This window comes from Triturus cristatus, chromosome 8 (genome assembly GCF_964204655.1).
Source record: "Triturus cristatus chromosome 8, aTriCri1.1, whole genome shotgun sequence".
In the NCBI taxonomy this organism is placed as follows: Eukaryota; Metazoa; Chordata; class Amphibia; order Caudata; family Salamandridae; genus Triturus; species Triturus cristatus.
In genome coordinates this window covers 253157090-253180625 of record NC_140591.1, presented here as the reverse complement: position 1 = coordinate 253180625, position 23536 = coordinate 253157090, and the positions used below count along the sequence as shown (strand labels likewise).

General features: G+C 49.0%; 1 protein-coding gene across 1 annotated transcript in view; it reads right to left on the bottom strand.

Moving 5' to 3' along the window:
• The window catches only part of DYNC2H1 (dynein cytoplasmic 2 heavy chain 1), a 1714832-nt gene that overhangs the window by 430515 nt on the left and 1260781 nt on the right, over positions 1-23536 (bottom strand). Inside the window, exons 74-76 of the mRNA XM_085621461.1 lie at positions 18688-18765; positions 18433-18564; positions 6815-6887 (exon numbers count right to left, since the gene is read on the bottom strand). Of these exons, the coding sequence (XP_085477587.1) occupies positions 6815-6887; positions 18433-18564; positions 18688-18765 (283 nt within the window). The remainder of the gene's footprint in view (positions 1-6814; positions 6888-18432; positions 18565-18687; positions 18766-23536) is intronic.

Here is a 23536-nt window from a genome sequence, read left to right as displayed (position 1 = left end):
AGACAACCTCCCATCCCTGTGCCCCAAAGGGAAGAACAGGCATAAAAGTCATGGCACACGTAGGAAGCCCACCCCCTTCATCCTGAGCAAGGAATGGGACCAGTCCGAAGACAGACAGGGACAACAAACCACCAAGCCACCCCAATCTAGAGGGCAACCACCCACAAGGACAAGGGCAAGTCATGGCCAGAGGACCTTCAAACCAGAGGATAGCAATGGAAGGAAGGGAGGGGAGAGAGGGCAAGGATATAAGCAATCACCTCCCAAACCTGGAGTAGCAAGAGCAGCAGGGCACCGGCGCACCGAAACCCCATCCTCCAAAGAACCAAGGGAGGAATTAACCGCCCCCAGACGGAGCCACCCGTCAAGAACAAGGAAGGCACTCACAGGAGACCCAGCCCCCTAGTACCGAAGACCAACCCAAGGGTCTTCGCAGAATAGGGGAGGAAGGGCATGCCGTGAAGGAATCTGAGGCTAGAATCGTCTCTACCAAATACATAGTTACCAAAGGTAAGTAACTTGTACATCTGATAGAGACTACTAGCCGCAGATTCCTTCACGTAGAATAGATACCCTAGCAATACCCCCGGGAGGGAGGGTCTGCAAAAGGACCCCACCAGCCAAAGCAGAACAGAGTGCCCCACAGGGGACCAAATCTGTGGGCCAGGTAGAACCTCGCCCCTGCCAGGCCAAGGGAACCCCCCCACAAGCAGAAACCCACCGACCCCAAGGGGACGTAGGAGGGAAGGAAGGCTGAAGAGGCTCGTACACTCACAGCAGAGGAACCAAGGGCAAGGACGGAGAGGCCGAAGCACCCCACTCCCCCACAAGGCAACATAGCTTCCGCAGAATGCCAAGACAGGAAGACGGAAGAAGAAGAAGCCTAGAGGGCCCAAGGAGAATAAGGCAAGCCCATTCCAGATGGCGAGCAGCCTGCCAGCAAGAACAACGCCGGCAGTCAAGGCCAGAAGCAAGAAGAACAAACCGAGGCCCCAGGAAGACCAAGTAGGCAACGCCCGGCAAGGGAGAACACAGGGATATCCCAGACCGTACAACGGAAGCGGGGAGAGGAGGGGAGGCCCAGGCCACCACCAATAGTGGCCGCGCACACGACCTCAGGAAGCAAAAGCAACCTACGTAAACACCATGGAGAACAGGTACCCGAATCCTCCAGCAGAGCGAAAGCCATTTAACAGCTACCAAAACCCCACATAGGGCATGTGAAGTCCCAATATATGGGAACCCTCTTTGGAAGAACTTCTGCAGCAGAGGAAGAAACAAAAGAACCACGGGGAAAAATAGCATCCCCGCTACAGTCTTGACAGCAGCCCAAGCAAAGCAGAAGGCCCAAACTCAGGGCCAAGTCTTCGCAACAACTACTGCAGAACTCACACACAACAACAAAGGGGCCGTCCAGCAGCCAACAATGCCAAAGTCCCAAGGAAGGATGTAAACGTCCAGAAAAACCTACTCCACTACGAGAACCGCCGGCCTAAGAAGGCCCAAAAGCAACCTTAACTCAGAAGTCACTGAGGAGGGGATGAAGGAGGAGGAGGAGGAGGAGGAGGAGGAGGAGGAGGAGGAGGAGGAGGACGGAGCCCTGCCAAGAGCCTCTGGATGGCGGAGTCGGCCGGCGCATGAAACAACAGACTGCCATCAAATGGGAGATCAGTGAGCCTCTCCCGAATATTTTCGGGGAAGACGCCATCCTGAAGCCAAGCATGGCGACGGAGAGCGACTGAGGAAGCCATGGCCTGGCCTAGCACCTCAGAGATGTCCAGAGCGGAGCGGAGAATAAACGCCGCAAGCTCCCGGCCATCCAATGCATGGTGCCGCAAATCCACCTGAGCAGGCTCCTGGGACGCTGCAGACCCCAGAGACTCAGCCGAGTCCCACAAACAGGAGGAGGCCCAAGCCAGCACACACAAGGAGTTAAGGGCTCAACAGGGGCGGCAGGGAGGGAAAAGCAGTCCGCACTGGCGGCTGAGGGGTGAACGCACAGGCACGCCGGGTCTCGTGTCGTCGGAAGGTGCTGATGCAGAAGATGTGGAGGCACCGGGTCCCCGGAGGCAGGACACCTCCAAGCCCCCGTCAAGGCAGAAAGGAGCGAACCTTCAAAGGGAAGCAAGATTTCCCTCCCACCAGAGCCCTGGTGGAGGACCTCCAACAGATGGTCCGCCAGAAAGTGAGCCACCGGGTAACCCATGCGTAGGATGCCCACAGCCGTGGACACCGCGTGAGCGAAGGCTGCAACCGCATCCGTAGGGCCCAGCGGTGGAGAAAGTAGCTCCTCTGTGGGCGACGGCTGGAAACTAAGGCGGCCGTCCCCGAGGCCAAGCGGGGCGGGCAAGGGCCAGACCTGGAAGTCAGGAGGAGCCGAAGAATGAGGGACCTGCCGCTCTTCCAACTAACACCACTGCCTCAGGAAGGGCGGGGAGCCACCCTTCGACGCCGGTGAAAAGGACACCACACGGCGACCAGTCTCCGGGGAGGACGATACCAATATGTGGCCTGCCTCCGGAGAAGAAGGAGTGTCCGAAGATTAATCCGCGGTACGACCCCTGCACGGAGCCGTAGAGTCCACTGCCTGAGGCAGGACACTGGCGCCATCCGGCATCGCCGGGCAAGGGACCTCCAAGTCACCCTGCACTGGAGACCGGAGCAGGGACCAGAGTAGAGCTGGAGATGCACCGGCCCCGGAGCGGCACCGGCCCGACCCCCGCCGAGGCAACCACCTGCGTGGGGGAACGGGATGGGCCCGGGGAGGGGTCTGAAGCCCTCTGCCGGCCGCGGCCCAGAAGGAGGCGAAGGTCGCCCGGCAACCCCTGTGGCGGCGCCGGGGACGATACAACCTCCGACTCGCCCTCCAACGAGGCAGCCGCCTGTGAGGAGGTATGAGAGGGATCTGGAGAGGGACTAGTGGTCTGCCCTCGACCCCGACCCGGAGCGGGAAGAGGAGGGGCCACTGACCCCTGTGGCTCCGCACGGTCCAGCTGCAGGCGGCACCGTAGCGGCGTCACCTTGGCCTTAGACAGGACCACCCTGCCAAGGTACCGAGAGGGGCTCGGGGATGCGACCCGAGCCCCGGCGACCTCCCGCAACACCACAGGGACCCCTGCGGGGGTATGCGTCGAGGCAGAGACGCCGTGGCGTGAAGGGGGTGCCCCAGAGGAGGCGCTCCCCAACAGCACCACATCCTCCAAGCCTGGATCCGAAGTAGTCGGTGCCGGGGCCGGAGCATAAGTCTCCATCTGGACTCTCGATGCCCCAACACCGGGAAACGGTGGATAAGACGACACGCCGGGCCGCATACGCATCACCCGCGGAGAGTCCACGTCCCTGGTAGGGCGGAAACCAGCCCCCGGGGACGAACTGCGACAGTTACCCACCGGGGAGCGACGCTCACGTGACATTGGAGAAAGGTGAGGACGACGACCACGGCCGGATCTGAAGCCTTCCGCTGAAGCAGACCTAGGGGAGGACGTCGAACTGGAGAGACGCGCCGAGAGAAGTTTCATTCGGCGCACCCACCATGACTTCGGCTTCAACTTTTAGCACGCCGCACAATCTGAGGTGCCGTGATCCTCCCCCAAACACCACATGCAAATGAGGTGAGGGTCCTTCGCCGACATAAGACGCCCACATAACGTACAAGTTTTAAAGCCCAAAGGCATTCGCACACTGTATCACCCAAAAAAAAAAAATGGAGCCCGCAGCAAGGAACGGATCCACGTTGCATGCGGAAAAGGAAAAAACTGACGTGGGCGTGCCGGGGAGGGTCTTATGTGACCTCGCTGACGTCAGGTACGCGGACGACGCATGGGCGGAGTCGCGTGATGTCGCCCCGCCCCCGGCGCGGAGGGATGCTGTGGCAAAAAGTTTCCGGATCCAGTCTCACGCCTGGGGATAATTCTACATGAAGGAATCTGCGGCTAGTAGTCTCCATCAAATGCTCAGAACGCTGACCATCGGTGTGTAAAGCTAAGGCCCTTATAAGGGTAAATCCCTTACACTATAATCCGTTCGCAGAATGGGGAGGAGGGGAGGGTCAGATCTAATCAAGGTTCTCCCCACTCTTGAAGGAGACCTTGCGTCACCTCTGGATGGAGACACCATTCGTGTTTGTGAAAGGCTTTCACTGCCAACCGGATCACCCGAAGCTCCAACAGATTGATGTGGAGCCCAGATTCTGCCGGAGACCAGAGTCCTCTGTGCAGAAAAGGAAAAAAACTGACGTGGGCGCACCGGGGCGGGTCTTATGTGACCTCGCTGACGTCACGTACGCGGACGACGCCTGGGCGGAGTCGCATGCTGTCGCCCCACCCCCGGCGCGCAGGGATGGCGTGGCAAAAAGTTTCCGGATCCAGTCTCACGCCTGAGGATAATTCTATGTGAAGGAATCTGCGGCTAGTAGTCTCTATCAGATATAGCAATACTTTCAGGTACAGTAGGAATGTGTTGCAAATGGCAATAGGAATACTTTACAGTAGCATTGAAAATATTTTGTAGTGTCAATCAACAATAGCAATAACTAGCAATGTTGGGAACAGACTCTAGTGCAAATAGCAAGAAATGCAAAGTAATCTTATTGAAGGAAAACAGTTATGCACATTAACGAGTAAGTACACAACTTACTATTCCAGTCTTCGGGGGTATGGACCAACACAGGGCAAGGTCCAAGTGAACACCAAGTCTCCACCACTAGCAGCACAGGAGCAACTGGCTGCAGAGGTCAAAGGTGGTGCTGGGTACCCAATGTTAGTCTATGGAGACTGGGGGTGATTGGAGATTCACAGTTTGCAGGTAAGCACCTGCAGTTTCAGGGCATAGGCCCTGCGGATTTAGACATGCACATGGGGGCAACAAGGCAACACCAAGCATACACCACCAGCGGTACGGGGGTGGCCGGGTGCAGGGTGCAAAGACAGGTTTGGGCACCCAATGCAAGAAATGAGGAACTCGGTTTCACAAAGGGGCTGCAGGTTCGGACCAGAAGGATGGAAGACGGTGACCCAAGAATGGGCAGGTAAATTGTGATGTCGGTGGATGCTGGGGCACCTTCGGCTGGGCTCCTCAAGGTCAGGGAGCTGAGGATGCAGGGATGCCTTTTGACGTCGGACATCTTCACCGGAGCCGGTGAGGGGATCCTTCATGCTGAGGCTGCAGGCTTCTTCGTGGACTCCAGGAGAGGTCAGCCACCAAAGGATTCCAGGTCAGGATCACTTGGGAGACTTCACTGTCCCAGTGGGTCACTCAGACAGGTGCAGAGTGGGCAGGACTCACGATTCCAAAAGGCAAGGGAGTCCTTTGAGTTGGTTTCTTTGTGGACAGGGCCGCTGTCCTCAGCAGTTCTTGGTCTTTGGGGAAGGCAGGCAGTCAGTCATCCCAGGGTTCTAGAGGTTGCTGTTCGTGCAGGATGAGTCGCTTTTCGGAGCAGGTTTCTTAAAGGGCTGCAGACAGTCCGGTGGACCTGGGGCCAAGCCAGTTGTTATCTGGAGTCTTCAGTGTTGAATGGCTCTTCGGTTCTTCTTCTTCTTTAGGGCACCAGGAATCTGAGGTTCAAGGTTCAAGGGTGCCTCTAATATACTATATTTAGGGGCATTTACTGGTACTGGCAGGTAGTTGCCAATAGGTTACTTATCTCAAGGGTGACTCCACCCTTTGTAAGTCCACTCCCTTTGGGGAGGGGGCATACCCCTAAACCTATTGCCTACAATCCTCACATCCAATATGGAGGATTTTCAAAGGAGGGGGTCACTTCAGCCCCGGACACCTTAAGGGTGGTCCTGGCTGAGAGGGGACACACCTCTACTGATTACAACATTTTCCGATGAGCTTGCTGCCAAAAGTGGGGCTTGGTCAGGGGCCTGGCCCGGCATCATCTCCACTAGCTGGAGAGGTCCTGGCTAGCAGATCTAAGGGAAGGAAGCCTGCGCCTCGGTCCAACGCGCCCTAAAGTAGCCTTATTAGCACTACTTGCTTCTAAGCTCTTTTCTGCATACGTTTCATTCAAAATTCAATATCTCAAACTTTGGATTTTTGTCCTTTTGGTTTTACTTTGCTCAGATAAATATTCTCTATTTTCCTAAACTGTTGTGGAATCTTTCTGTGGTGTTTTCTCTATGTTACTGTATGAGTCATTGCACAAATTCTTTACACACTGCCTTTTAAGTTAAGCCTACTTGCCAGTGCTTAATTTGTAAAATGAGTAGTGCCATAGCTCTCGTCAGGAGGTCACTGCTGCTTCCACCACACATTGCCTCGCTATGCTGCCAATAATAGTAACAACAAAACTGCTAACCATCACACTCCTACAAGTGTGACAATTCGGACTATTTAATGCCCCCAAAGCTAGAAGAATGTCTTGGGCAGCAGGTAGTAGACATTTTTAATTAATATAGCATTAATAATTAACTGTTGTTGTGGTCATCTCTTAATTAGCAAGACAGCGCCACCCTGTGGCAGGCTATAACAAGCACCAGTGCTGATAATTAAGTGCCAGTGCCGAGCACCGGAAACCACAGGCTCTAACTAAGCACTGCTGCTTGCTCTGTGCCAAGCTACCAGAGGGTGAGCACAGTATAATTTAGGATTGTGTTGTGACTTACCCTGACTAGGATACAGGTGTCTGTGTACTTGGACAGGATGCAAATCTCTGCCAACTAAAGACCCAATGTCTAACAGTAGTTAAAAGGCAAAATGTTGTGGAAGAGTCAAATGTAAATAAATGACAGTGCGAAGCCTTACATGTAATGGACAACATGCTGCAGGTTCAAAGACTCATTGCAGTGACGAGAAGCAACATTATACTTACCAAGGGTTTTACTAGCAAAAAGAGCCATTGCACTCTGCAGTCTATCTGGTCGGACCGCCTGAACAACAAGCACCTTAAAATAAAGCAGACAATATTTAGCGGTTTCATACAAATACATTTCAAATGATAATATCTCTACCTTCATTATAATTAAACATGCCTCAGTTTATATACAATACATATTCACGATATAGAGACTCCTTATGACTAGATGCTTTATGGCCAATTAACAGACCTGTTCATTTTACAAAGTTAAAAAATAAATATTTTCCAAATGTTTACAATCTTGAATCGAGATACTGTCTCTACCAGAAAGGGATTTACCGAAGTAAGTAACTTGCTCTTCTGATAGAGAGTTCCATAGATTCCTCACCTTTTAAGTAAATACCAGAGCAGTGCCTACCGTGAAGAACAACTGTGTATAGGCTAAAAAAGTAAGCATATTAAATAAGTTAAAACAACATTTAAAATCCTCTGTGGCATTATAAATAGGTTCAATCCCTTCAAAAAAAGCATCACAACAGGTGATTTATAAAGTGAGGCGTGATCCAGTAAACGTAAGAAAGCTGAAAAGGGCTGCTGAATAACCCTTTACCTTGGTCACAGCAAGGATTTGCTGAGCTAGGGGTAAACAAAACAAAATAATATCAGAAAGTTTGTAAAGGTTGGATATGATGGGAGGAACTCTTCTTCCAGCGTCTATCATAAAAAAAAAATGTACTACTTCTGGAAGGCGATCGTATGTCCTCAACTACTGCTGCTCAGTCTCCATGCATGGAGGTGTAGGCCATTCAGGTTTGGGTACAGAACCTGACCCTGTTGCTCCTCCCATAGAGCCAGCCGAACTGGTGCTCATGGCCAGACGTTCTTGATCCTTGGAGGGAAAGTTTTCTAAACCAAAAGGATCACTCAATGCTCCAATATATTTATGTTAGGTCGAGCTTCCACTGAAGACCAGAGACCTCGGATCTCCATCCCTCCCAAAGGACCTCCCCAACCTAATAACAACGCATCTTTCACAATGGTTACTAATGGGTGAGACAGGGAGAGGGGTCTGCTGCTGGCCCAATTACATTCTAGTAGTCACCACTGCAGATCTTTAGCAAGTTTCCTCCGACACCTGACTAAAATCTGACAGACTCCCTTGGTGTTGAGCCCACTGAGACTTCAAATTCCACTGCAGAGCCCACATGTGCCACCTGGCATGATCCACGAGCAGAATGTAAGAGGTCAAGAGACCCAGAAGCCTCAGCGCCACTCTCACCGAGATCCAGGCTGAAGTCTTAAATACCGGGATCAAAGTCCAAATGTCTTGGACTCACAAAGGCAGAGGTATAGTTTGATACAACACCGTGTCCAGAATAGCTCAGATGAAAGAAGGCCTCAGCAAAGGAGTCAGGTGTGCCTTCGGCACATTAATGGAAAACCCTAATGACATCAACAAGTCAGCCGTCGTCTGGAGATGGTTGGAGACTGTTTAAGGCAAATGTACATTCAACAGCCAGATGAACAAGTTACTTACCTTCGGCAACGCTTTTTCTGGTGGATACAGTATCTGCCTGTGGATTCCTCACCTTGTGAATATCCCCTGTGCCAGCATTCCACTGAACTTTTTTTTCCCCCCAGCTCTCTACGCCGACGTGGACGACGTCATAATGAATCGGCTCCGCTCGCGACTCCGTATGACGTCACCGGAGCCATAAGAGAGCCACGTCGGCGTGATGACGTCAGTTCCACCCATTTTTTCCATGCCTCCGTGGCGCACAGGTGGACCAACGACAGATACAAAGTATACACAGTATACAATATACAATCATATACACAAAGTATACAAGGAAAAGGAAAGCTAAATAAAACAAGCATTTCCTACCAATATACAAGAAAGTGTAACAACATCTCAAGCAAGACAACTTTTAAGGTATACAAAGGTGGACAACAGGGAGGCGGGTGGGCCAGTGAGGAATCCATAGGCAGATACTGTATCCACCGAAGGTAAGTAACTTGTTCTTCTGATGGATACATCTGCCAGTGGATTCCTCACTTTGTGAATAGATTCCCACAGCAGTCCCCACTCCCGGAGGAGGGTGTCCACCTTCCTATACCAGAAAGTCTTGCAAGACGGAGCGTACGAAGTGGCCCTCCCTCCTCATCTCAGAGTCCAAGCAATAATGCTTTGCGAAAGTATGGAGGTAGGCCCAAGTCACGGCTTTACAAATATCTGCCACAGGAACACCCCGGGCCAAAGCAGATGTAGATGATTTAGCTCTAGTTGAATGAGCTCTAATACCCTCAGGAGGAGTCTTACCAGCCAGGGCGTAGCAGATCTTGATGGCAAGGATAATCCATCTCGACAAAGTGTGCTTGTGCACCGCTCTTCCTTTCGAATGACCCACATAGCCAACGAAGAGCTGATCGTCCAGACGAAAGTCTTTCGTTCTGTCCAAATAAAAACTCACAGCCCTCTTTGGATCCAGGCGATGGAGTCTTTCCTCCTCTTTGGAAGGATGAGGAGGTGGATAAAAAACAGGGAGAGCAATGGACTGCCCCAAATGAAACAACTTTTGGCAGGAAAGCAGCCCTGGTCCTGAGAACCATCCTTTCAGCATGTAATGTAAGAAAAAGGGGTTTAGAACTAAGAGCCTGAAGCTCACTCACCCTCCTTGCCGAGGTTATGGTTACAAGAAAGGCCTCAAAGGACCGCTATGAAGAGGCTCAAACGGGGTACCCCATCAGAAAAGTTAAGACAAGATTAAGGTCCCACTGTGGCATTACAAAGGGAGTGGGAGGAAACATATTTGTAAGGCCCTTGATAAACCTCAGAACACCCGGAGATTTAAATAGAGACGGTTGATCAGGAAGGCATAGATAAGCCGATAAGGCCGAAAGATAGCCCTTGACCGTGGCCACAGCACAGCCCTGCTGAGCCAAGGAAAGAGCAAACTGGAGCACATCAGAAAGATGAGCTTTTAAAGGGTGAATGGATCTCTCTCCACACCATTTAACAAATTAAGACCACCTGTAGGAGTAAATGGACCAGGTGGAGTATCGCCTGGCCGATAAAATAACATCCACCACATCAGGCGGGAGAGAGAATGAACTCAGGTTGCCCCGTTCAATCTCCAGGCATGAAGGTGTAAGCTCTGGAGGTGGGGGTGTAGAACCTGCCCCTCCGACTGCGAGAGGAGGTCTGTCCTCAGAGGGAGACGGAGTGGAGGGCACAAGGAGAGGTGGAGAAGATCTGTGTACCACACCCTTCTTGGCCAATTCGGGGCGATCAATATAACTTGGGCCCGGTCTTGGCGAATCTTCCTCAGAACCCGAGCAATCAAGGGTATGGGAGGAAACGCGTAAAGGAGTCGCGAGCCCCAACTCAACTGAAACGCATCCCCCAAAGCCCCCTGCAGCGGAAAACTGGAGACTGCAGAATGACGGGCAGTGCGCGTTCTCGCGGATGGCAAACAGGTCCACCCGAGGTGTCCCCCACGTCCGAAAGACTTGACGAACCACCTCCGGATGGAGCCTCAACTCGTGGTCGGCGGAGAACTGCCGACTGAGACTGTCCGCACGTACGTTCAGCACCCCGGCCAGATGATTTGCCATCAGTCAAATCCGATGGACCTGAGCCCAGGTCCACAGACGTAGGGCCTCCCTGCATAGACAAAGAGACCCCACTCCTCCCTGTTTGTTGACATACCACATCGCAGTAGTGTTGTCCATCAGGACTTGAACAGACTGACCGCGAAGGGAAGGGAGGAAGGCCTTGAGCGCCAAATGAATCGCCCGCAATTCCAGAAGGTTGATATGAAGCAGCCTTTCCTCTGGAGACCAAAGACCCTTGATCTCCAGATCCCCCAGATGAGCGCCCCACCCCAGGGTGGAGGCATCCGAAATCACTGTGGCCACCGATGGAGGTAGATGAAAGGGTTTTCCTTGAGACAGGTTGCCCTCCACGCTCCACCAAGATAGATCCGCTGCAGCTTCTCTGGAGATCCTGATCGACTCCCTGAGATCGCCGCTGTGCTGATACCACTGCTTGCGGAGACACCACTGGAGCACACTCATGTGCCAGCGTGCATGGTTGACCAACAGGATGCAGGAAGCGAACAGACCGAGCAGGCGAAGGACCTTCAGAACTGGAACAACCACTCCATTGTGGAATAAAGGGACCATCTTCTGTATGTCGAGAATTCTTTGAGGAGGAGGAAATGCTCGACACACAGTAGTGTCCAGTACTGCCCCTATAAACAGGTTGCGTTGAGAGGGCACCAGGTGAGATTTGGGCACATTTATCGAAAAACCCAAGTCGAATAACAGCTGAGATGTTACCTGCAGATGACGCTGCACCATCTCTGGGGACTCTGCCTTCAGAAGCCAGTCGTCCAGGTAGGGGAAAACTGGAATCCACGACCTCCTGAGATGAGCAGCCACCACTGCCATCACCTTCGTGAAGACTCGAGGTGCGGTAGTAAGACCAAACGGGAGGACCGCAAACTGGTAATGTTGCGACCCAACCGTAAAACGGAGATACTTCCTGTGCGACTTCAGGATTGGGACATGGAAGTACGCGTCCTGCAAGTCGAGCGACACCATCCAGTCTCCTTGCTACAACGCTTGAAGAACCTGCGCAAGGGTCAGCATCTTGAATTTCTCCTCTTTCAGGTAAAAGTTCAAGATTCTGAGGTCCAGTATCGGACGCAATCTGCCGTCCATTTTGGGAATCACCCTGTAGAATCCCTGACCCCTTTCCTGCTCCGGAACCACCTCTATCGCACCCTTTTGAAGCAAAGCTAAAACCTCCTTCTGCAGAAGAAGCAGATGGTCCTCTGAGCAGTAACCTTGGCAAGGAGGGTAAGGGGGAGGAAACTCCTGAAAGGTAAGGGCGTACCCAGTCTCCACGAGGTTCAAAACCCAAAGGTCTGTCGTAACAGATTTCCAACCCCGCAGAAAGTAGGACACCCGACCCCCAACAGGTCTTACATGATCCTGGATGGGGGATCTAGGGCTGCTTCCCTGAAGCCTCATTGGGAGCAGAGGAGGAGGAAGAAGAAGAAGAGGTGTTGCGTCCAGAACCTCTCCGACCCCTTTGTCTCCCCCTATAGGACCTATAGAGGGGATTCTGCTGCTGCTGCTGCTGCTGCTGAGGCTGTCGGAAGGAGCGAAAGGAAGATCTTCCGAAACCCCTAAACTTTTTAAAACCAGATCCCTTAGCAGGAGCTTGCAGACCCAAAGACTTAGCCGTTACCCTGCTGTCTTTAAATCTTTGTAGGGCGGAGTCCGCTTTCTCTCCAAATAAATTCTGTCCATCAAACGGCAAATCCACTAATGTGGCCTGAACATCCGCGGAGAAGCCAGAAGAACGAAGCCATGCCTGCCTTCTTGTGGCTATTGAAGAGCCCATTATCCTCGCCCCCGAATCTGCTGTATCGAGCCCTGATTGGATCACCTGTCTAGCAGCAGCCTGTGTGTCTGCAACTACCTCCATGATGGACGCCTTATCACCCTCAGGCAGCTTAGGGGCTAAAGACTTCATTTAGTCCATTAAGGCATGCACATAACGACCCAGCAAGCACGTGGCATTGGTAGACTTTAGTGCCATACTTCGCGAAGAAAAAGCCTTCTTAGCCGCCTGGTCAACCTTTTTGGACTCCCTGTCTGCAGGAGACTGAGGGAACGCCCCGGAAGCAAGCTTCGAGCAGGATGCCTGCACAACCGGGCTCTCTGGAGACGGGTGTGTTGAAAGAAAATCCGGATCCCCAGGTGCCACCCTGTATCTTCTTGCCACCTGCCTGGAAACCGCCGGAGAAGAAAGTGGTTTTCGCCATACCTCCAAAACAGGCTCCAAAATGGCCTCATTAAAAGGCAGTAAAGGCTCTGAAGTTGAAGTAGGTGAGTGCAGCACCTCCGTCAGCAGGTTAGACTTATATTCCGCAGAGGGTAACTGCAAATCCAACAGTTCTGTGGCCTTTATAATAACCACATGGTAAGGAGCCAATTCCTGTGGTGGAGAGGATCTAGCTGAAGTATGCTCCCACTCAGGGGTCGTATCCAGGCCACTAGCCTCCTGTATCCCCTCAAACTCATCAGAGGACGTGTCCACTTCACTTCCTCTACCTCCACTCTATACCTTTCTTCATCCAAGACCCATCGGGACTCCCTTCTTGAATGAATCCGTGGAGCCGGCGTTGTCGACGTAGTACACGGCGTCGGTGGAGCCAGAGGTGTTGGAGTCGGCGGCGCCAAAGACAGAGTCGGCGGCGCCGGACGTGGCGCTGAGGGAGTCGGCAACGGCATCGAGGAAGGCTCAGAAGCAGGACGATCCAGCCGAAGTCGTGATGGATCCCCAGACGACGCCGGAAACTGCCACGCAGGCGCCATCGGCAGAAAGGGCATACACAGGGCCTGAGCGTAATGCTGCGGCACCCCCAAAGTATACGCCATAGGACCGACGGGACCAGTCGGTGCACCGGATGGGAAGGCAGCCCGATTGAAGATTCCATACATGGCATTTAAAAAATGCGAAGAATCAGTACCTGGAGCCGGGAACTGAGGATAAGGAACCGGACCTGTATCCTTCTGCGGAGTATCTGGCAACGGCGCCGCAGTGTCCTCCGCTGGAGCCGAAGAATCCTCAGGCCTTGGAGAAGGCTCCCTACTCTGTTCCTGCTCACCATCAGAAACATGCGACTCCACTGGAACAGGAGATGATGTCGGAGAAGGCGCCGGTGACTGCGCCGAGGATTGCGCCGGTGACTGCGCTGGAGCCCGCTTCGGCGAAGGAGAACCCTCCGGAGACTTCCAAGGAGAAGGTGACAAATCCTTACTTCGGCGTCGTCGAGGCGAAGCCTATCTCGACCTCCTGTTCTTTGAAAACCGGCGCCGAGAAGAATGTTTCCTTTTTTTATGATGTTTCTTCGACTTCGATGATCTCGAAGTCGACGACTCCGGCCTCGACTTCTCCTTCTTTCTACCTCTCTTCTCCTTTCCGACCTTGGCCATAAACAGCTTCGCCTTCCTTTCCTTCAATGCCTTCGGATTCATCCTCCTGCAGCTTGAACAATCTTCGACGTCGTGGTCAGACGAAAGGCACCACAAACAATCATCATGGGGGTCCGTTATAGACATGTGGCCCCCACATTCCCTACAGGGCTTAAAACCTGACTTCCTCGTCGAAGACATTACAGATTTTCGACAACAGTAACACCTAACAACTACAAAGTGGCAGGAGAGTACTGGAAAAACCGTTGCGCGTCGACGGCGCGGAAAAAAGGGAACTGACGTCATCACGCCGACGTGGCTCTCTTATGGCTCCGGTAACGTCATACGGAGTCGCGAGCGGAGCCGATGCATTATGACGTCGTCCACGTCGGCGTAGAGAGCTGGGGAAAAAAAAAAGTTCTGTGGAATGCTGGCGCAGGGGATATTCACAAGGTGAGGAATCCACTGGCAGATGTATCCATCAGAAGCTGAGGTACAGGAATACTGGTATTCCCAACCTGCAGAGATATGCTGCAACCACTGCCATCACCTTTGTGAACACCTGAGGTGCACTGGTCAGCACTAAGGGGAGGGCGGAGAACTGGAAATGTCCCTGTCCTACCTGAAAACGCAGGTAATGTCTGTAAGATGCAGGATGGGAAAGAGAAAATACGTATCCTGCAGATCTAGAGCTATCATCCAGTCCCCTAGATAGAATTTGGGTAAAGTGAGCATCTTGAACGTGTCTTTCCTCATAAAGAAGTTCAGACAAAGATCTAAAATTGGGGAAGGATTTGTCCTTTATTTGGTATTAGAAAAAAACGGCAGTAACAACCAGTCTCTATTTCTGAACTGGAACTCTTTTTCATGCTCCCTTTGCCAAAAGAGCATGAACATCAGCATGAAAAATGGACATCTGGTTTTCTGACAGATATTGCAGTAGTGGCGGTAGGTCCGAAGGGAACGACTGGAAAGGTAGCCCTGTGCCACGATCTGGAGCACACACTAATCTGAAGTCATGCTCCTCCATGCCATTAGGTAATAGGTGATACAACCTCCAACCGGCCGATCGTAAGCCATCAAGGTCAACTTACAGAGGCTTTGAGCTTGCTGCAGAAGTGGGGTACTGGAGTTTGGGCAGATTGTTGTGTTTGGTTGGTTACAGGTTGTATACCTGTTTCACGACCACACCCTCTAAAAGTCTGGGTAGGCTGTTGCTTTGAAGACATGCACTGTCTGTCTTTGAAGATAGCCCTTTCTGAGCCATTGAAAAGTGCGCTGCTGCTGGGATAGCTGGTGAGTTGGTGGTGCTGAACCTAAAAAGCAGGCAGATGCCTTGATCTCCTTAACTCTCTAAAGGGCTGTATCTGCCTTTTCTTCAAATAACCTAGGCCCATCAAATTGCATGTCCATTAAAGAATGCTGGACAACAGTAGAAAAACCAGTTGAACAGATCTAAGGATGCAGTCTTATCACCAAAGTGGTTCCTAACTGTGAGAAGTCCGACGTCCCGACGGACCGAAAACAGGAAGAAACCGGGCAGAGCACGCACCCATATCCAGGAGCGGTTAGCGGTCTTGCGGCACTGGGGAAGGAAACAGAAGTGTCCGTGACGTCACCCGCCCCGGACAAACAAAAAAGGCGGGACTCGGAGGAAAGGGGGTCCAATGATGGAAGGAGTGGTGTGAGGACGACCGACGCGGAAGCTGCAGTGGCAGCGACGACAGAAGAAGGAGGCGGAGTACTGGAGGAGCTAGAAAGGGAGAGAGACGACGGAGGCAAGACCGCAAAGGCAGCGGAGATTGCGATCAAGCCCGGCGGCCCGGATGAGAGGGAGGACGCCCCGGGTCCCTACGCCACGGCCCAAAGCACGGGTCGTAGCTCAAGGCGAGTACCGTTAGGGGGGGCATTCTGGTGGGGGTGGTGGGGAGGTGCAGAACCATAGGGCACAGTATCTTGCTTTGGTGGTAAAAAGAAATCGCCTGGCCCTCCGTCACTGCACATTTGGTTTTACCCTTCCCCACACGGCGTCTGGTGGTGGTGGCACATAGTGTACCTAAGCTAAAAGCTCGAACATTAAAACCTTCTTCTCTTTGTTTTCATTCCCTCCCTTTTCCTCTGAGTGCCCTGGGAAGACCTGAGAGCAACGCCTAGAACAGGACCGAGACCCGAGGAGCCCTGAGCTCGGCAGCCAAGAAGAACCCCTCCTGCAGCCCCCTCTTCCACTTCATGTGCTCCCCGCCCGATTTACAGACCTTTGTTTTTGTTCTATTAAAAGGACAGTATTGATTCCATGGGACTTAAGTATAAAAGAGTGCGAAAGTCACTATCAAGGAAAAGAATGAAATCCCAGAAGTCACTGTATTATACGCGTGTGGTGTGTCCTTCTGCTACCCGAGTCCCCGTCCCGCGTACACTAACGTTTTACCCTGACAATCTGTACTGTCTAGACCAGTTTTTATTGAAACTTTTGTTGCATCCTGACCATCTGCAACCGAGTTCTGGAAGATCTTTTGGTTTACCTCTGGGATTGCAGGTAATACATATGCTACCCCATTCCTTAATGTATGGAAATATCTACCTATAATACACAAAGTATCCATTCATCTTAAAGCTAAACAGTTTTTTTTTTTGCTTAAGCCTTTATCTTTTTAGATTTCCTATCGGGCGATGGTTGGTTAGGATTAATAAGGCTCATTGAAGCCTGAACTATTAAACTTTCTGGGGTTGGATGTTGTAGTAAAAAATCCTGATTCCCCTAGTGCTGGACGATATCTCTTGGCAATCTGGCAATTTATTGGAGGGCAAGATCCTGGCTTAGCCCAGGTGTTCATTAGAACATCTGCCATGGTCTCATTAAATGTCAACAAAAGCTCCTGTGAAGCATGTGCTGAGTCAAGGTTTTCTGTCAAAGTTTTTTTACCCTCTTGCATGGGCAAAACAAGATTAAGGGTTTCTGCTGCCCTGCATATGACAGTGGCAAAAGATGCAGAGTCTTCAGTAGCTACAACCAAAGTAGGAGATAAGCCTACATACGGAGAAGTGTCAAGACCACTAGCATTTTGCAAATCTTGCAAAATGTCATCCTGAGGACATTCTACATCAAAAAGATACTCCTCTCTTGATCGATCAGGTTCTGACCGAGCATACACTAAAGGAAACAGTAAATTACCTTCTGAATCTGAAAGAACGATCAGATCTGCTACAGGCGTCAGCGAAGCCAATTTTGGCATCATCTGTGGCCTCGATCAAATAATCTGAGGTGTCAGGCACGGCGCCAAAGTAAGAACATCGAAGGCTTCATAGTGAATGGACTCAACATCGTCAGTCTCTAAAGCAAACCAAAAGGCACAGCTGGCGTTGAGGATGGTTCCGGCAATGTCAGCCAGAGGCCTCCACGGATCTTTGGAGTATGAAGGCGTACTAGAAGAATCTGGAACAGCACAAAAGATTGAGTCCATAGCTTTTTAAAGCTTTTGGAGCTGATCTGGCATTGCCACCTTATTTGCTGGTAGTCGAAAGGGAAAATGCGTAGAAGGTGGGTCCACAATGAGGGAACAACTTTCTTCCTAAGTCCTGGTTACCTCATGCGACTCTGAATGGCAGGAATTAATGGAATGGCGCGAAGCAGGAGAACCATGCTTGAATTTCATGTTTCTTATAGTTGTTTCCAAACTTACTTGACTTTTTTTTTTTTTTTTTTTTTAAAGTTTTTATTGAAATTAGTCAAATCAAATAATACAGATTTTGCGGCTGTGCGATACACAAATAACCAATCAGTAGCAGCATTGTGACATTTTCGGTCCTGAGATAAACAATACCACATCATGAATGCAACCGACAACAAGACCCCATCTACCAATCCATCATCAACACCTGCCCGAACCTGAACCAGGGGGATCCCTGACCCGTGTGAAACTTACTTGACTTTAAGAAAGTACTGTCCTTCGAACAACCTCTTGAAGGAGAACGAGATCATCTTCTTGAACTTAATCAAGACCGCTTTATCGCTGTCTTCAATTTTCTCATCTACGCTACAGTGAATTTAGTTTCCCGATCCCAAATTGTCTTCTTGTTCATCTTGGAGCAAGAGTAACATGACTTTGAGTTCTGGCCCAAACTAAGGCTCCTCAGACAGACATTGTGTGGCTCTGTAACTGACATCTGTCAGGTACAACTAATACACGCTTTAAAACCCGAAGGTTTTGTTGACATTCTGTACACAAAAAGCTATTTCTATTAGAAATTAGCTACAAAAACCTAAAATGAAAGTTGAACCTTCAGATCTACGTGAATTGGTGTGGAAAGAAAGGAACCGACACCAGCATGAGCAGGTGACGTAAATGTATGGAATCTGACATCACAAACGCACGAAAAGGAGTCGCACACATGGAACCATGATGTCATACGATGACACCTGTTGGGGCTGGAGGACATGGCTATGCAAAAGTTTACAGATTCAGTTCGGCACCTCGAGGCATTCAAAAGGTGAGGAATCTGCAGTTATAAGTCCCTATCAGAACAAAAGTGCTTTCTTCTACAGTAATATTTCTATCATTCTCAAGCATAACACCGTTTTGGAAGACAGCCCTAACTTAAAATAGGTTGCAGTTATATTAAGGTATTGGTATCATAATACCTACCTGCTGAAAGAGGGATATTTTCTTCAAAACATTAGGTGGAAAGTCCTGTTCACATGTTGAGCTCCGTGAAAAATTATTCCAAAGATTTGCATCATCAAGGTTGATTACTTGGTACAGAGACGGTAATGAGGCCTGAAAGATTAGGTGCATATTAGTTTATTAATTAAAGAAAACATGGTGACCTGCAACACATCGCATTTGTGTATTTTTGTTAAGAATAGTGATGGTTAAAACCGCTTAAAACAAGCACCATACCTTTAAAAGTGCCACTGCATAACTGCGCTCTTGCTCAATCCATGATGGAATATGATCTCGAACAGATTTTTGTAAATCCTTTTGAAAAATGGAATAAATGTACATTAGTGTGCTTTTTTGTGGTTGTTAAAGATATTTATTTATTAGAACAATTAGATTTGAGTTTTCATCATTTGCTTAGCTGTTGTGTTTTATTTATCTCTTTGAAAACTGATATATACAAGTGTTTAGCTATTGCATCTTATATGCCAAATGAGAAGATATTTGTTGTATTCTTTCTGCTAGATCATAAGCATACATTTCAAGTAAAACTCCCAAGGAGAGCAGTGTGGATAGTGATGCAGGAATCCATCACAAAACATTTTTCCTCACAGCTTTAGCTCTGCTAAAAGATTTTTCAAACTCGGCCTTAACAGTTGGATGATGGGCCACTGAAGTCATATATGGTGAAAGGAAAATGTATGCACCTGTTCTCAAGCAATAGAATTGAACTAGGATTAACGTTGACTGGTTTGAGATGTAAACCCAGCTACAAAGGAGCAGGCATTGTTTGGATGTCTTATAGAGCATTTTGTTATGACCAGGTGTTCATCAACCAGTAAGCTAGGTATGGAGAGATATAGGTTTTCATTTCACTAAAGTGGAGCTATCAAGGCTATACTCTTGGGTAATGCTTTCGGGGCTTGTTTCAGGTAGAACAATGGTCCTATAAACTGGTAATGCTGTTTTTCCATAGTGAATCTCAGAAACCCCCAGTTTTTCTTAACAATTGGGATTGAAGTCTGTATCCTGTAAATCTAAGGTGCACACCAGTCCGCATGGTGAAGTAAAGGGTAAATCTGATGGACAGAAAGTACCATGGTTTTTGCTTTTCTTAGCCATCTATGTGTCTGAAATCTTGTTCTGACCCTTTTTTTGAATCAAAACAAACTGCAGCAGATTTACTGTCCTTCTGGTGAAGAGGCACAGGCACACTGCTTGTTTTCAAGCAGCATGATTTTCTTTGTTCAAAAATTTTCAATCAAATTGGGACAACCTTTGCACTTGCTATGGGATGCTACGTGGCGGACGACAGAGATTACCCACTTTGTACAACATTCAGAAAATATTTGTATCTTTTTAGCGTTTGCCAGGCTTGTAAAACGTTTCACTGGACAGGCTAGAAGGATGTTATCCTACTCTTTCTCTTCTTTGTTTGCACGCCTGCTTCCACTGTGGTTGGTATTGCTGCTACTACTGAGAGTATTGGTGGAATCTGCATTCCTGAGATCCAAGTTGTTGCGTACGATTTACTTTTTCACTGCACAGACAGGACTAACGTAAGCAGAGGACTACTTTACACGATAAAGGGTAATACAAGTGTACACGAATAGATGTGTGTACATCAAATATATATGTATATGGTAAATCATGGTGTCTGACAGAGGTGTTTGGTGGTGTTAAAAATACACCAAGGTCATTACACACTAATGTACAATTACAATACTACCACAGAACATCAATAAATTGCTAGTAACCATAGTCAATATCAGTGTGAAGCAGAGGAAGAGTCACAGTAATAACCAGGCTATTAGCTTCCTTTTTCTAATTGATCAGGGAATGGTTCACACTCAGAAGTGTTATTAGAACAAGACATTTCTTCAGCTTCTGAATAGTTCATGGGATGTGATTGTGATGGGTTGGCATTCCAAACCAGTGCTCACTACCTCTGACAGTATAAGACTTTTTTTCTTTCTGAAGACTGGATATATCAAAATGAGCTCCACAATCGTCACTGACTGCCCCAGACACTCTCTATTCTTTTAAGGGCCACATCTTTCAGTGTCTGATTACATCTTTATCCGAGCCACTGTGCTGTTTATGATTATCCCTGAAAATGAAAGATCCAAAATATGTGCTAGGTATCTGATTTCAATTGTCTCTGGGCCAGACCACTGCAATACTACTGAGCTGCAAGTTCTGAGGACTCTGTGACAGCACTAATGATTTGGCCCCCAACCAACATACCTTTGTTAAGAATTTCAAAGAAACCTCACAACAAGCTCAAAAGAATTGCAATGTAAAATTCTGTAATGACCCTATAGTGACTGTTTTCATGGTGACTGCTGTTCAGAAACAAGCCTTCCAGTGAACTGAGTCTCATGTTTGTACTTTTTTATTTGGCAGCACAGTTCATAAGGGTACAGCTGCATGTCATTTTCTAGCAACAGCTACAATTACCACCTCTGGTGCAAGGTATAACATTAAGAAAAACATTCCACCTTACGTAAAGTGGATCATGCTCAGAAGACCAGGACATCTTAAGAAACCTCAGTGTTGCTGCTTTAGCCAAAGCTAGAGCGAGGAATAGATTAATGAGTAGCATTGTACTTGAGGCAAGCTTGTGTTGTGTTGCGTCATCTGTCTCTTGGTATGAGGAGGTGTTGCATGCTAAGCTTTGAAGTGCTGGTGTGTTATGTTAGAATATGTTAGAAATTGAGTTATTGGCTGAAGGGGATGAAACCCTACTCAAGCAGGAACCACAATTCACAGGCAAACCCCAAATTGACCTGTGCTTAACCCTCTGGTAGCTCAGCAAAAGCAGTCAGGCTTAACTTAGAAGCAATGTGTAAAGTATTCATGCAGCACTTCAAACAGTAATACATTGAAAACACAACACAAGAAAATTCCACACCAATTTAGGAAAATAGAGTTAAGTTTAATAAATTATTTGAGACCAAAACAACAAAAATCCAATCAGTAGAACAGGAGATATGCAATTCTAAAGATTTAAGTGGAAATAGTATCTAGAAGCACAAAGTGCCAACTGTAGGTATCTAGTCTCGCCGGACTGGGAAAAAGTCACAAATTCAGGCCAACTCTGATGAGGCACAGCCTGGATACAGGGACCACGTTAGGCCCGCTGAACAAAGTATGTTAACTCCTGGTTGGGGATCATTGCAAGATCCCGCATCGAGGATGAGCCGCACAGCAGCTGTTTCAAGGAAGTTGCAGGGCTGCAATACGGAGGCTTGCATCATTGTCATTGATGCAGTCGATGAGGGGTTTGCAATGCGAAGGCCTGCGTTGAAGATGCATCGCATAGCAGCGGTTCAGAGGAGACTGTAGGATGCGATGCAAAGTCAGATATTGGTTTCACGCTGCATTGGTTCTGCTCACAGAACCACAGCCGGGCTGACAGAACCCCTTAAGGTCTGCGGTGGCACCACTTGGGGGCGGGTATGGGGGAGAGGTTCACAGCCAGTAGAGTCCAGATGCTGGGTTTAAGTCGGTTTAAGCCTTTTCTGCCCCTGAGGCTCTGATTATGAGGCCTGCCAACTAGTCCTTCGAGTCACACTGGTGGTCCTGGGTTCAAGATTTAGGCCCAGTCCTCCTCTTTCAGGAAGCAGTGCAACAGAATAGCAGACGTCCTTGCAGAGCAGCACAGCAGCCCTTCTGAGTTTCCCACAGGTCCAGAAGTGTACAGAGGAATTGGGTCTGAGGGTCCACTATTTGTATCTGGTGCCCACTTTGAAGTAGGAGAAGGTTCTGGAAGTTTCCACCCCCAGAGGCGTTTGGAATTTCCTGCCTCTCTGCCCTGGCTCTAGCTTGTATGGAGACACAAAAGCCTAGCGTCAACACCCTTTTGGCCCGATTCACATATCTAACTTAAGGCAACATCCTAAACTTACTACCATTTACTCATTTTGGTATTCACAGAAGGAACTTACTCATTGATGAGTAGGTGCCTTCTGTGAATACCAAAATGAGTAAGTGCCTTCTGGGAATGCGAAAATGAGTAAGTGCCTTCTGTGAATACCAAAATGGTAGTAAGTTTAGGATTTTGTCTTTAGTTAGTTCTGTGAATCGGGCCCATAGTGAGTGTGTTGGGCAGAGTTTTTGTGATGTGCAAGTGTTGTAGGTGACAGCTCCTCCCCTTCCTCAAATCAGAGATGGCCCATCCTGCCAACACCTATCCCCTTTTGCCTTACTTTCTGGGAGCAATATATAAAGGCTAACTACCAGCTACACCTAGTCATGTGACCCAGGATACAAGTTGCAGGCACCAAATGATTGGGACAATAAAATGCCTTTTTTAACAATAGACCCAGCTTAATGCTTAAGAGATGAAAGGGTTTTTTCCGATTTGCGCTGACCAACTGGTAGAATCTAGAAATCTCACCCCTTGATAGTCAAATTCTGACACACAATTTGGCTCCATCTAAAATCACATTCCCTTTAGCTTTTGTGCTGTGAGTGAAAATCATATATTTCGTTTTAGAATGGTTTATTTCAAGGCCATGGTCTTTGCAAAAATGAATAAACTTCCTCAAAAGGGCATTGAGACCCACAGGAGTTTTAGATAAGAGAAGTGCATCCTCTGCAAATAGCAGACTTGGTTTTATGGAGCCAGCAATTTTGGGTGCATCATTCACACAATTCATTAGACAGGGCATGCTTTCATTAATGAATAATGAAGATAGTGTGGTAGCAAGGACACACACTTGCCTGATGCCACACCCTATTGGAACGTTATCTGTGGTTCCCCCCGGCTTCCATATGACTCTGGCAAAATGATCAGTGTACAAATCTCAAATCAGCTTCAATAGCCCTGAGGGAATGCCAATTTCGATGAGGACCTCCCAAAGTTTTGCCCTTGAGACCAGGTCAAATGCAGCACGAAGATCAGCAAAGGCGACAAAGAGCGCCTCCTGGTACAGATGAACAACGTTCCATTTATATTTATATTTCAATTGATAATTTAACCCAATGTTATCTTGTGGATGAGGCAGGCCTTGCAGTCATTAAATATGAATTTAACAGTTTTTCACTACCAGGTCATGTAAAAGTAACAAGCATTGGCAAAGTC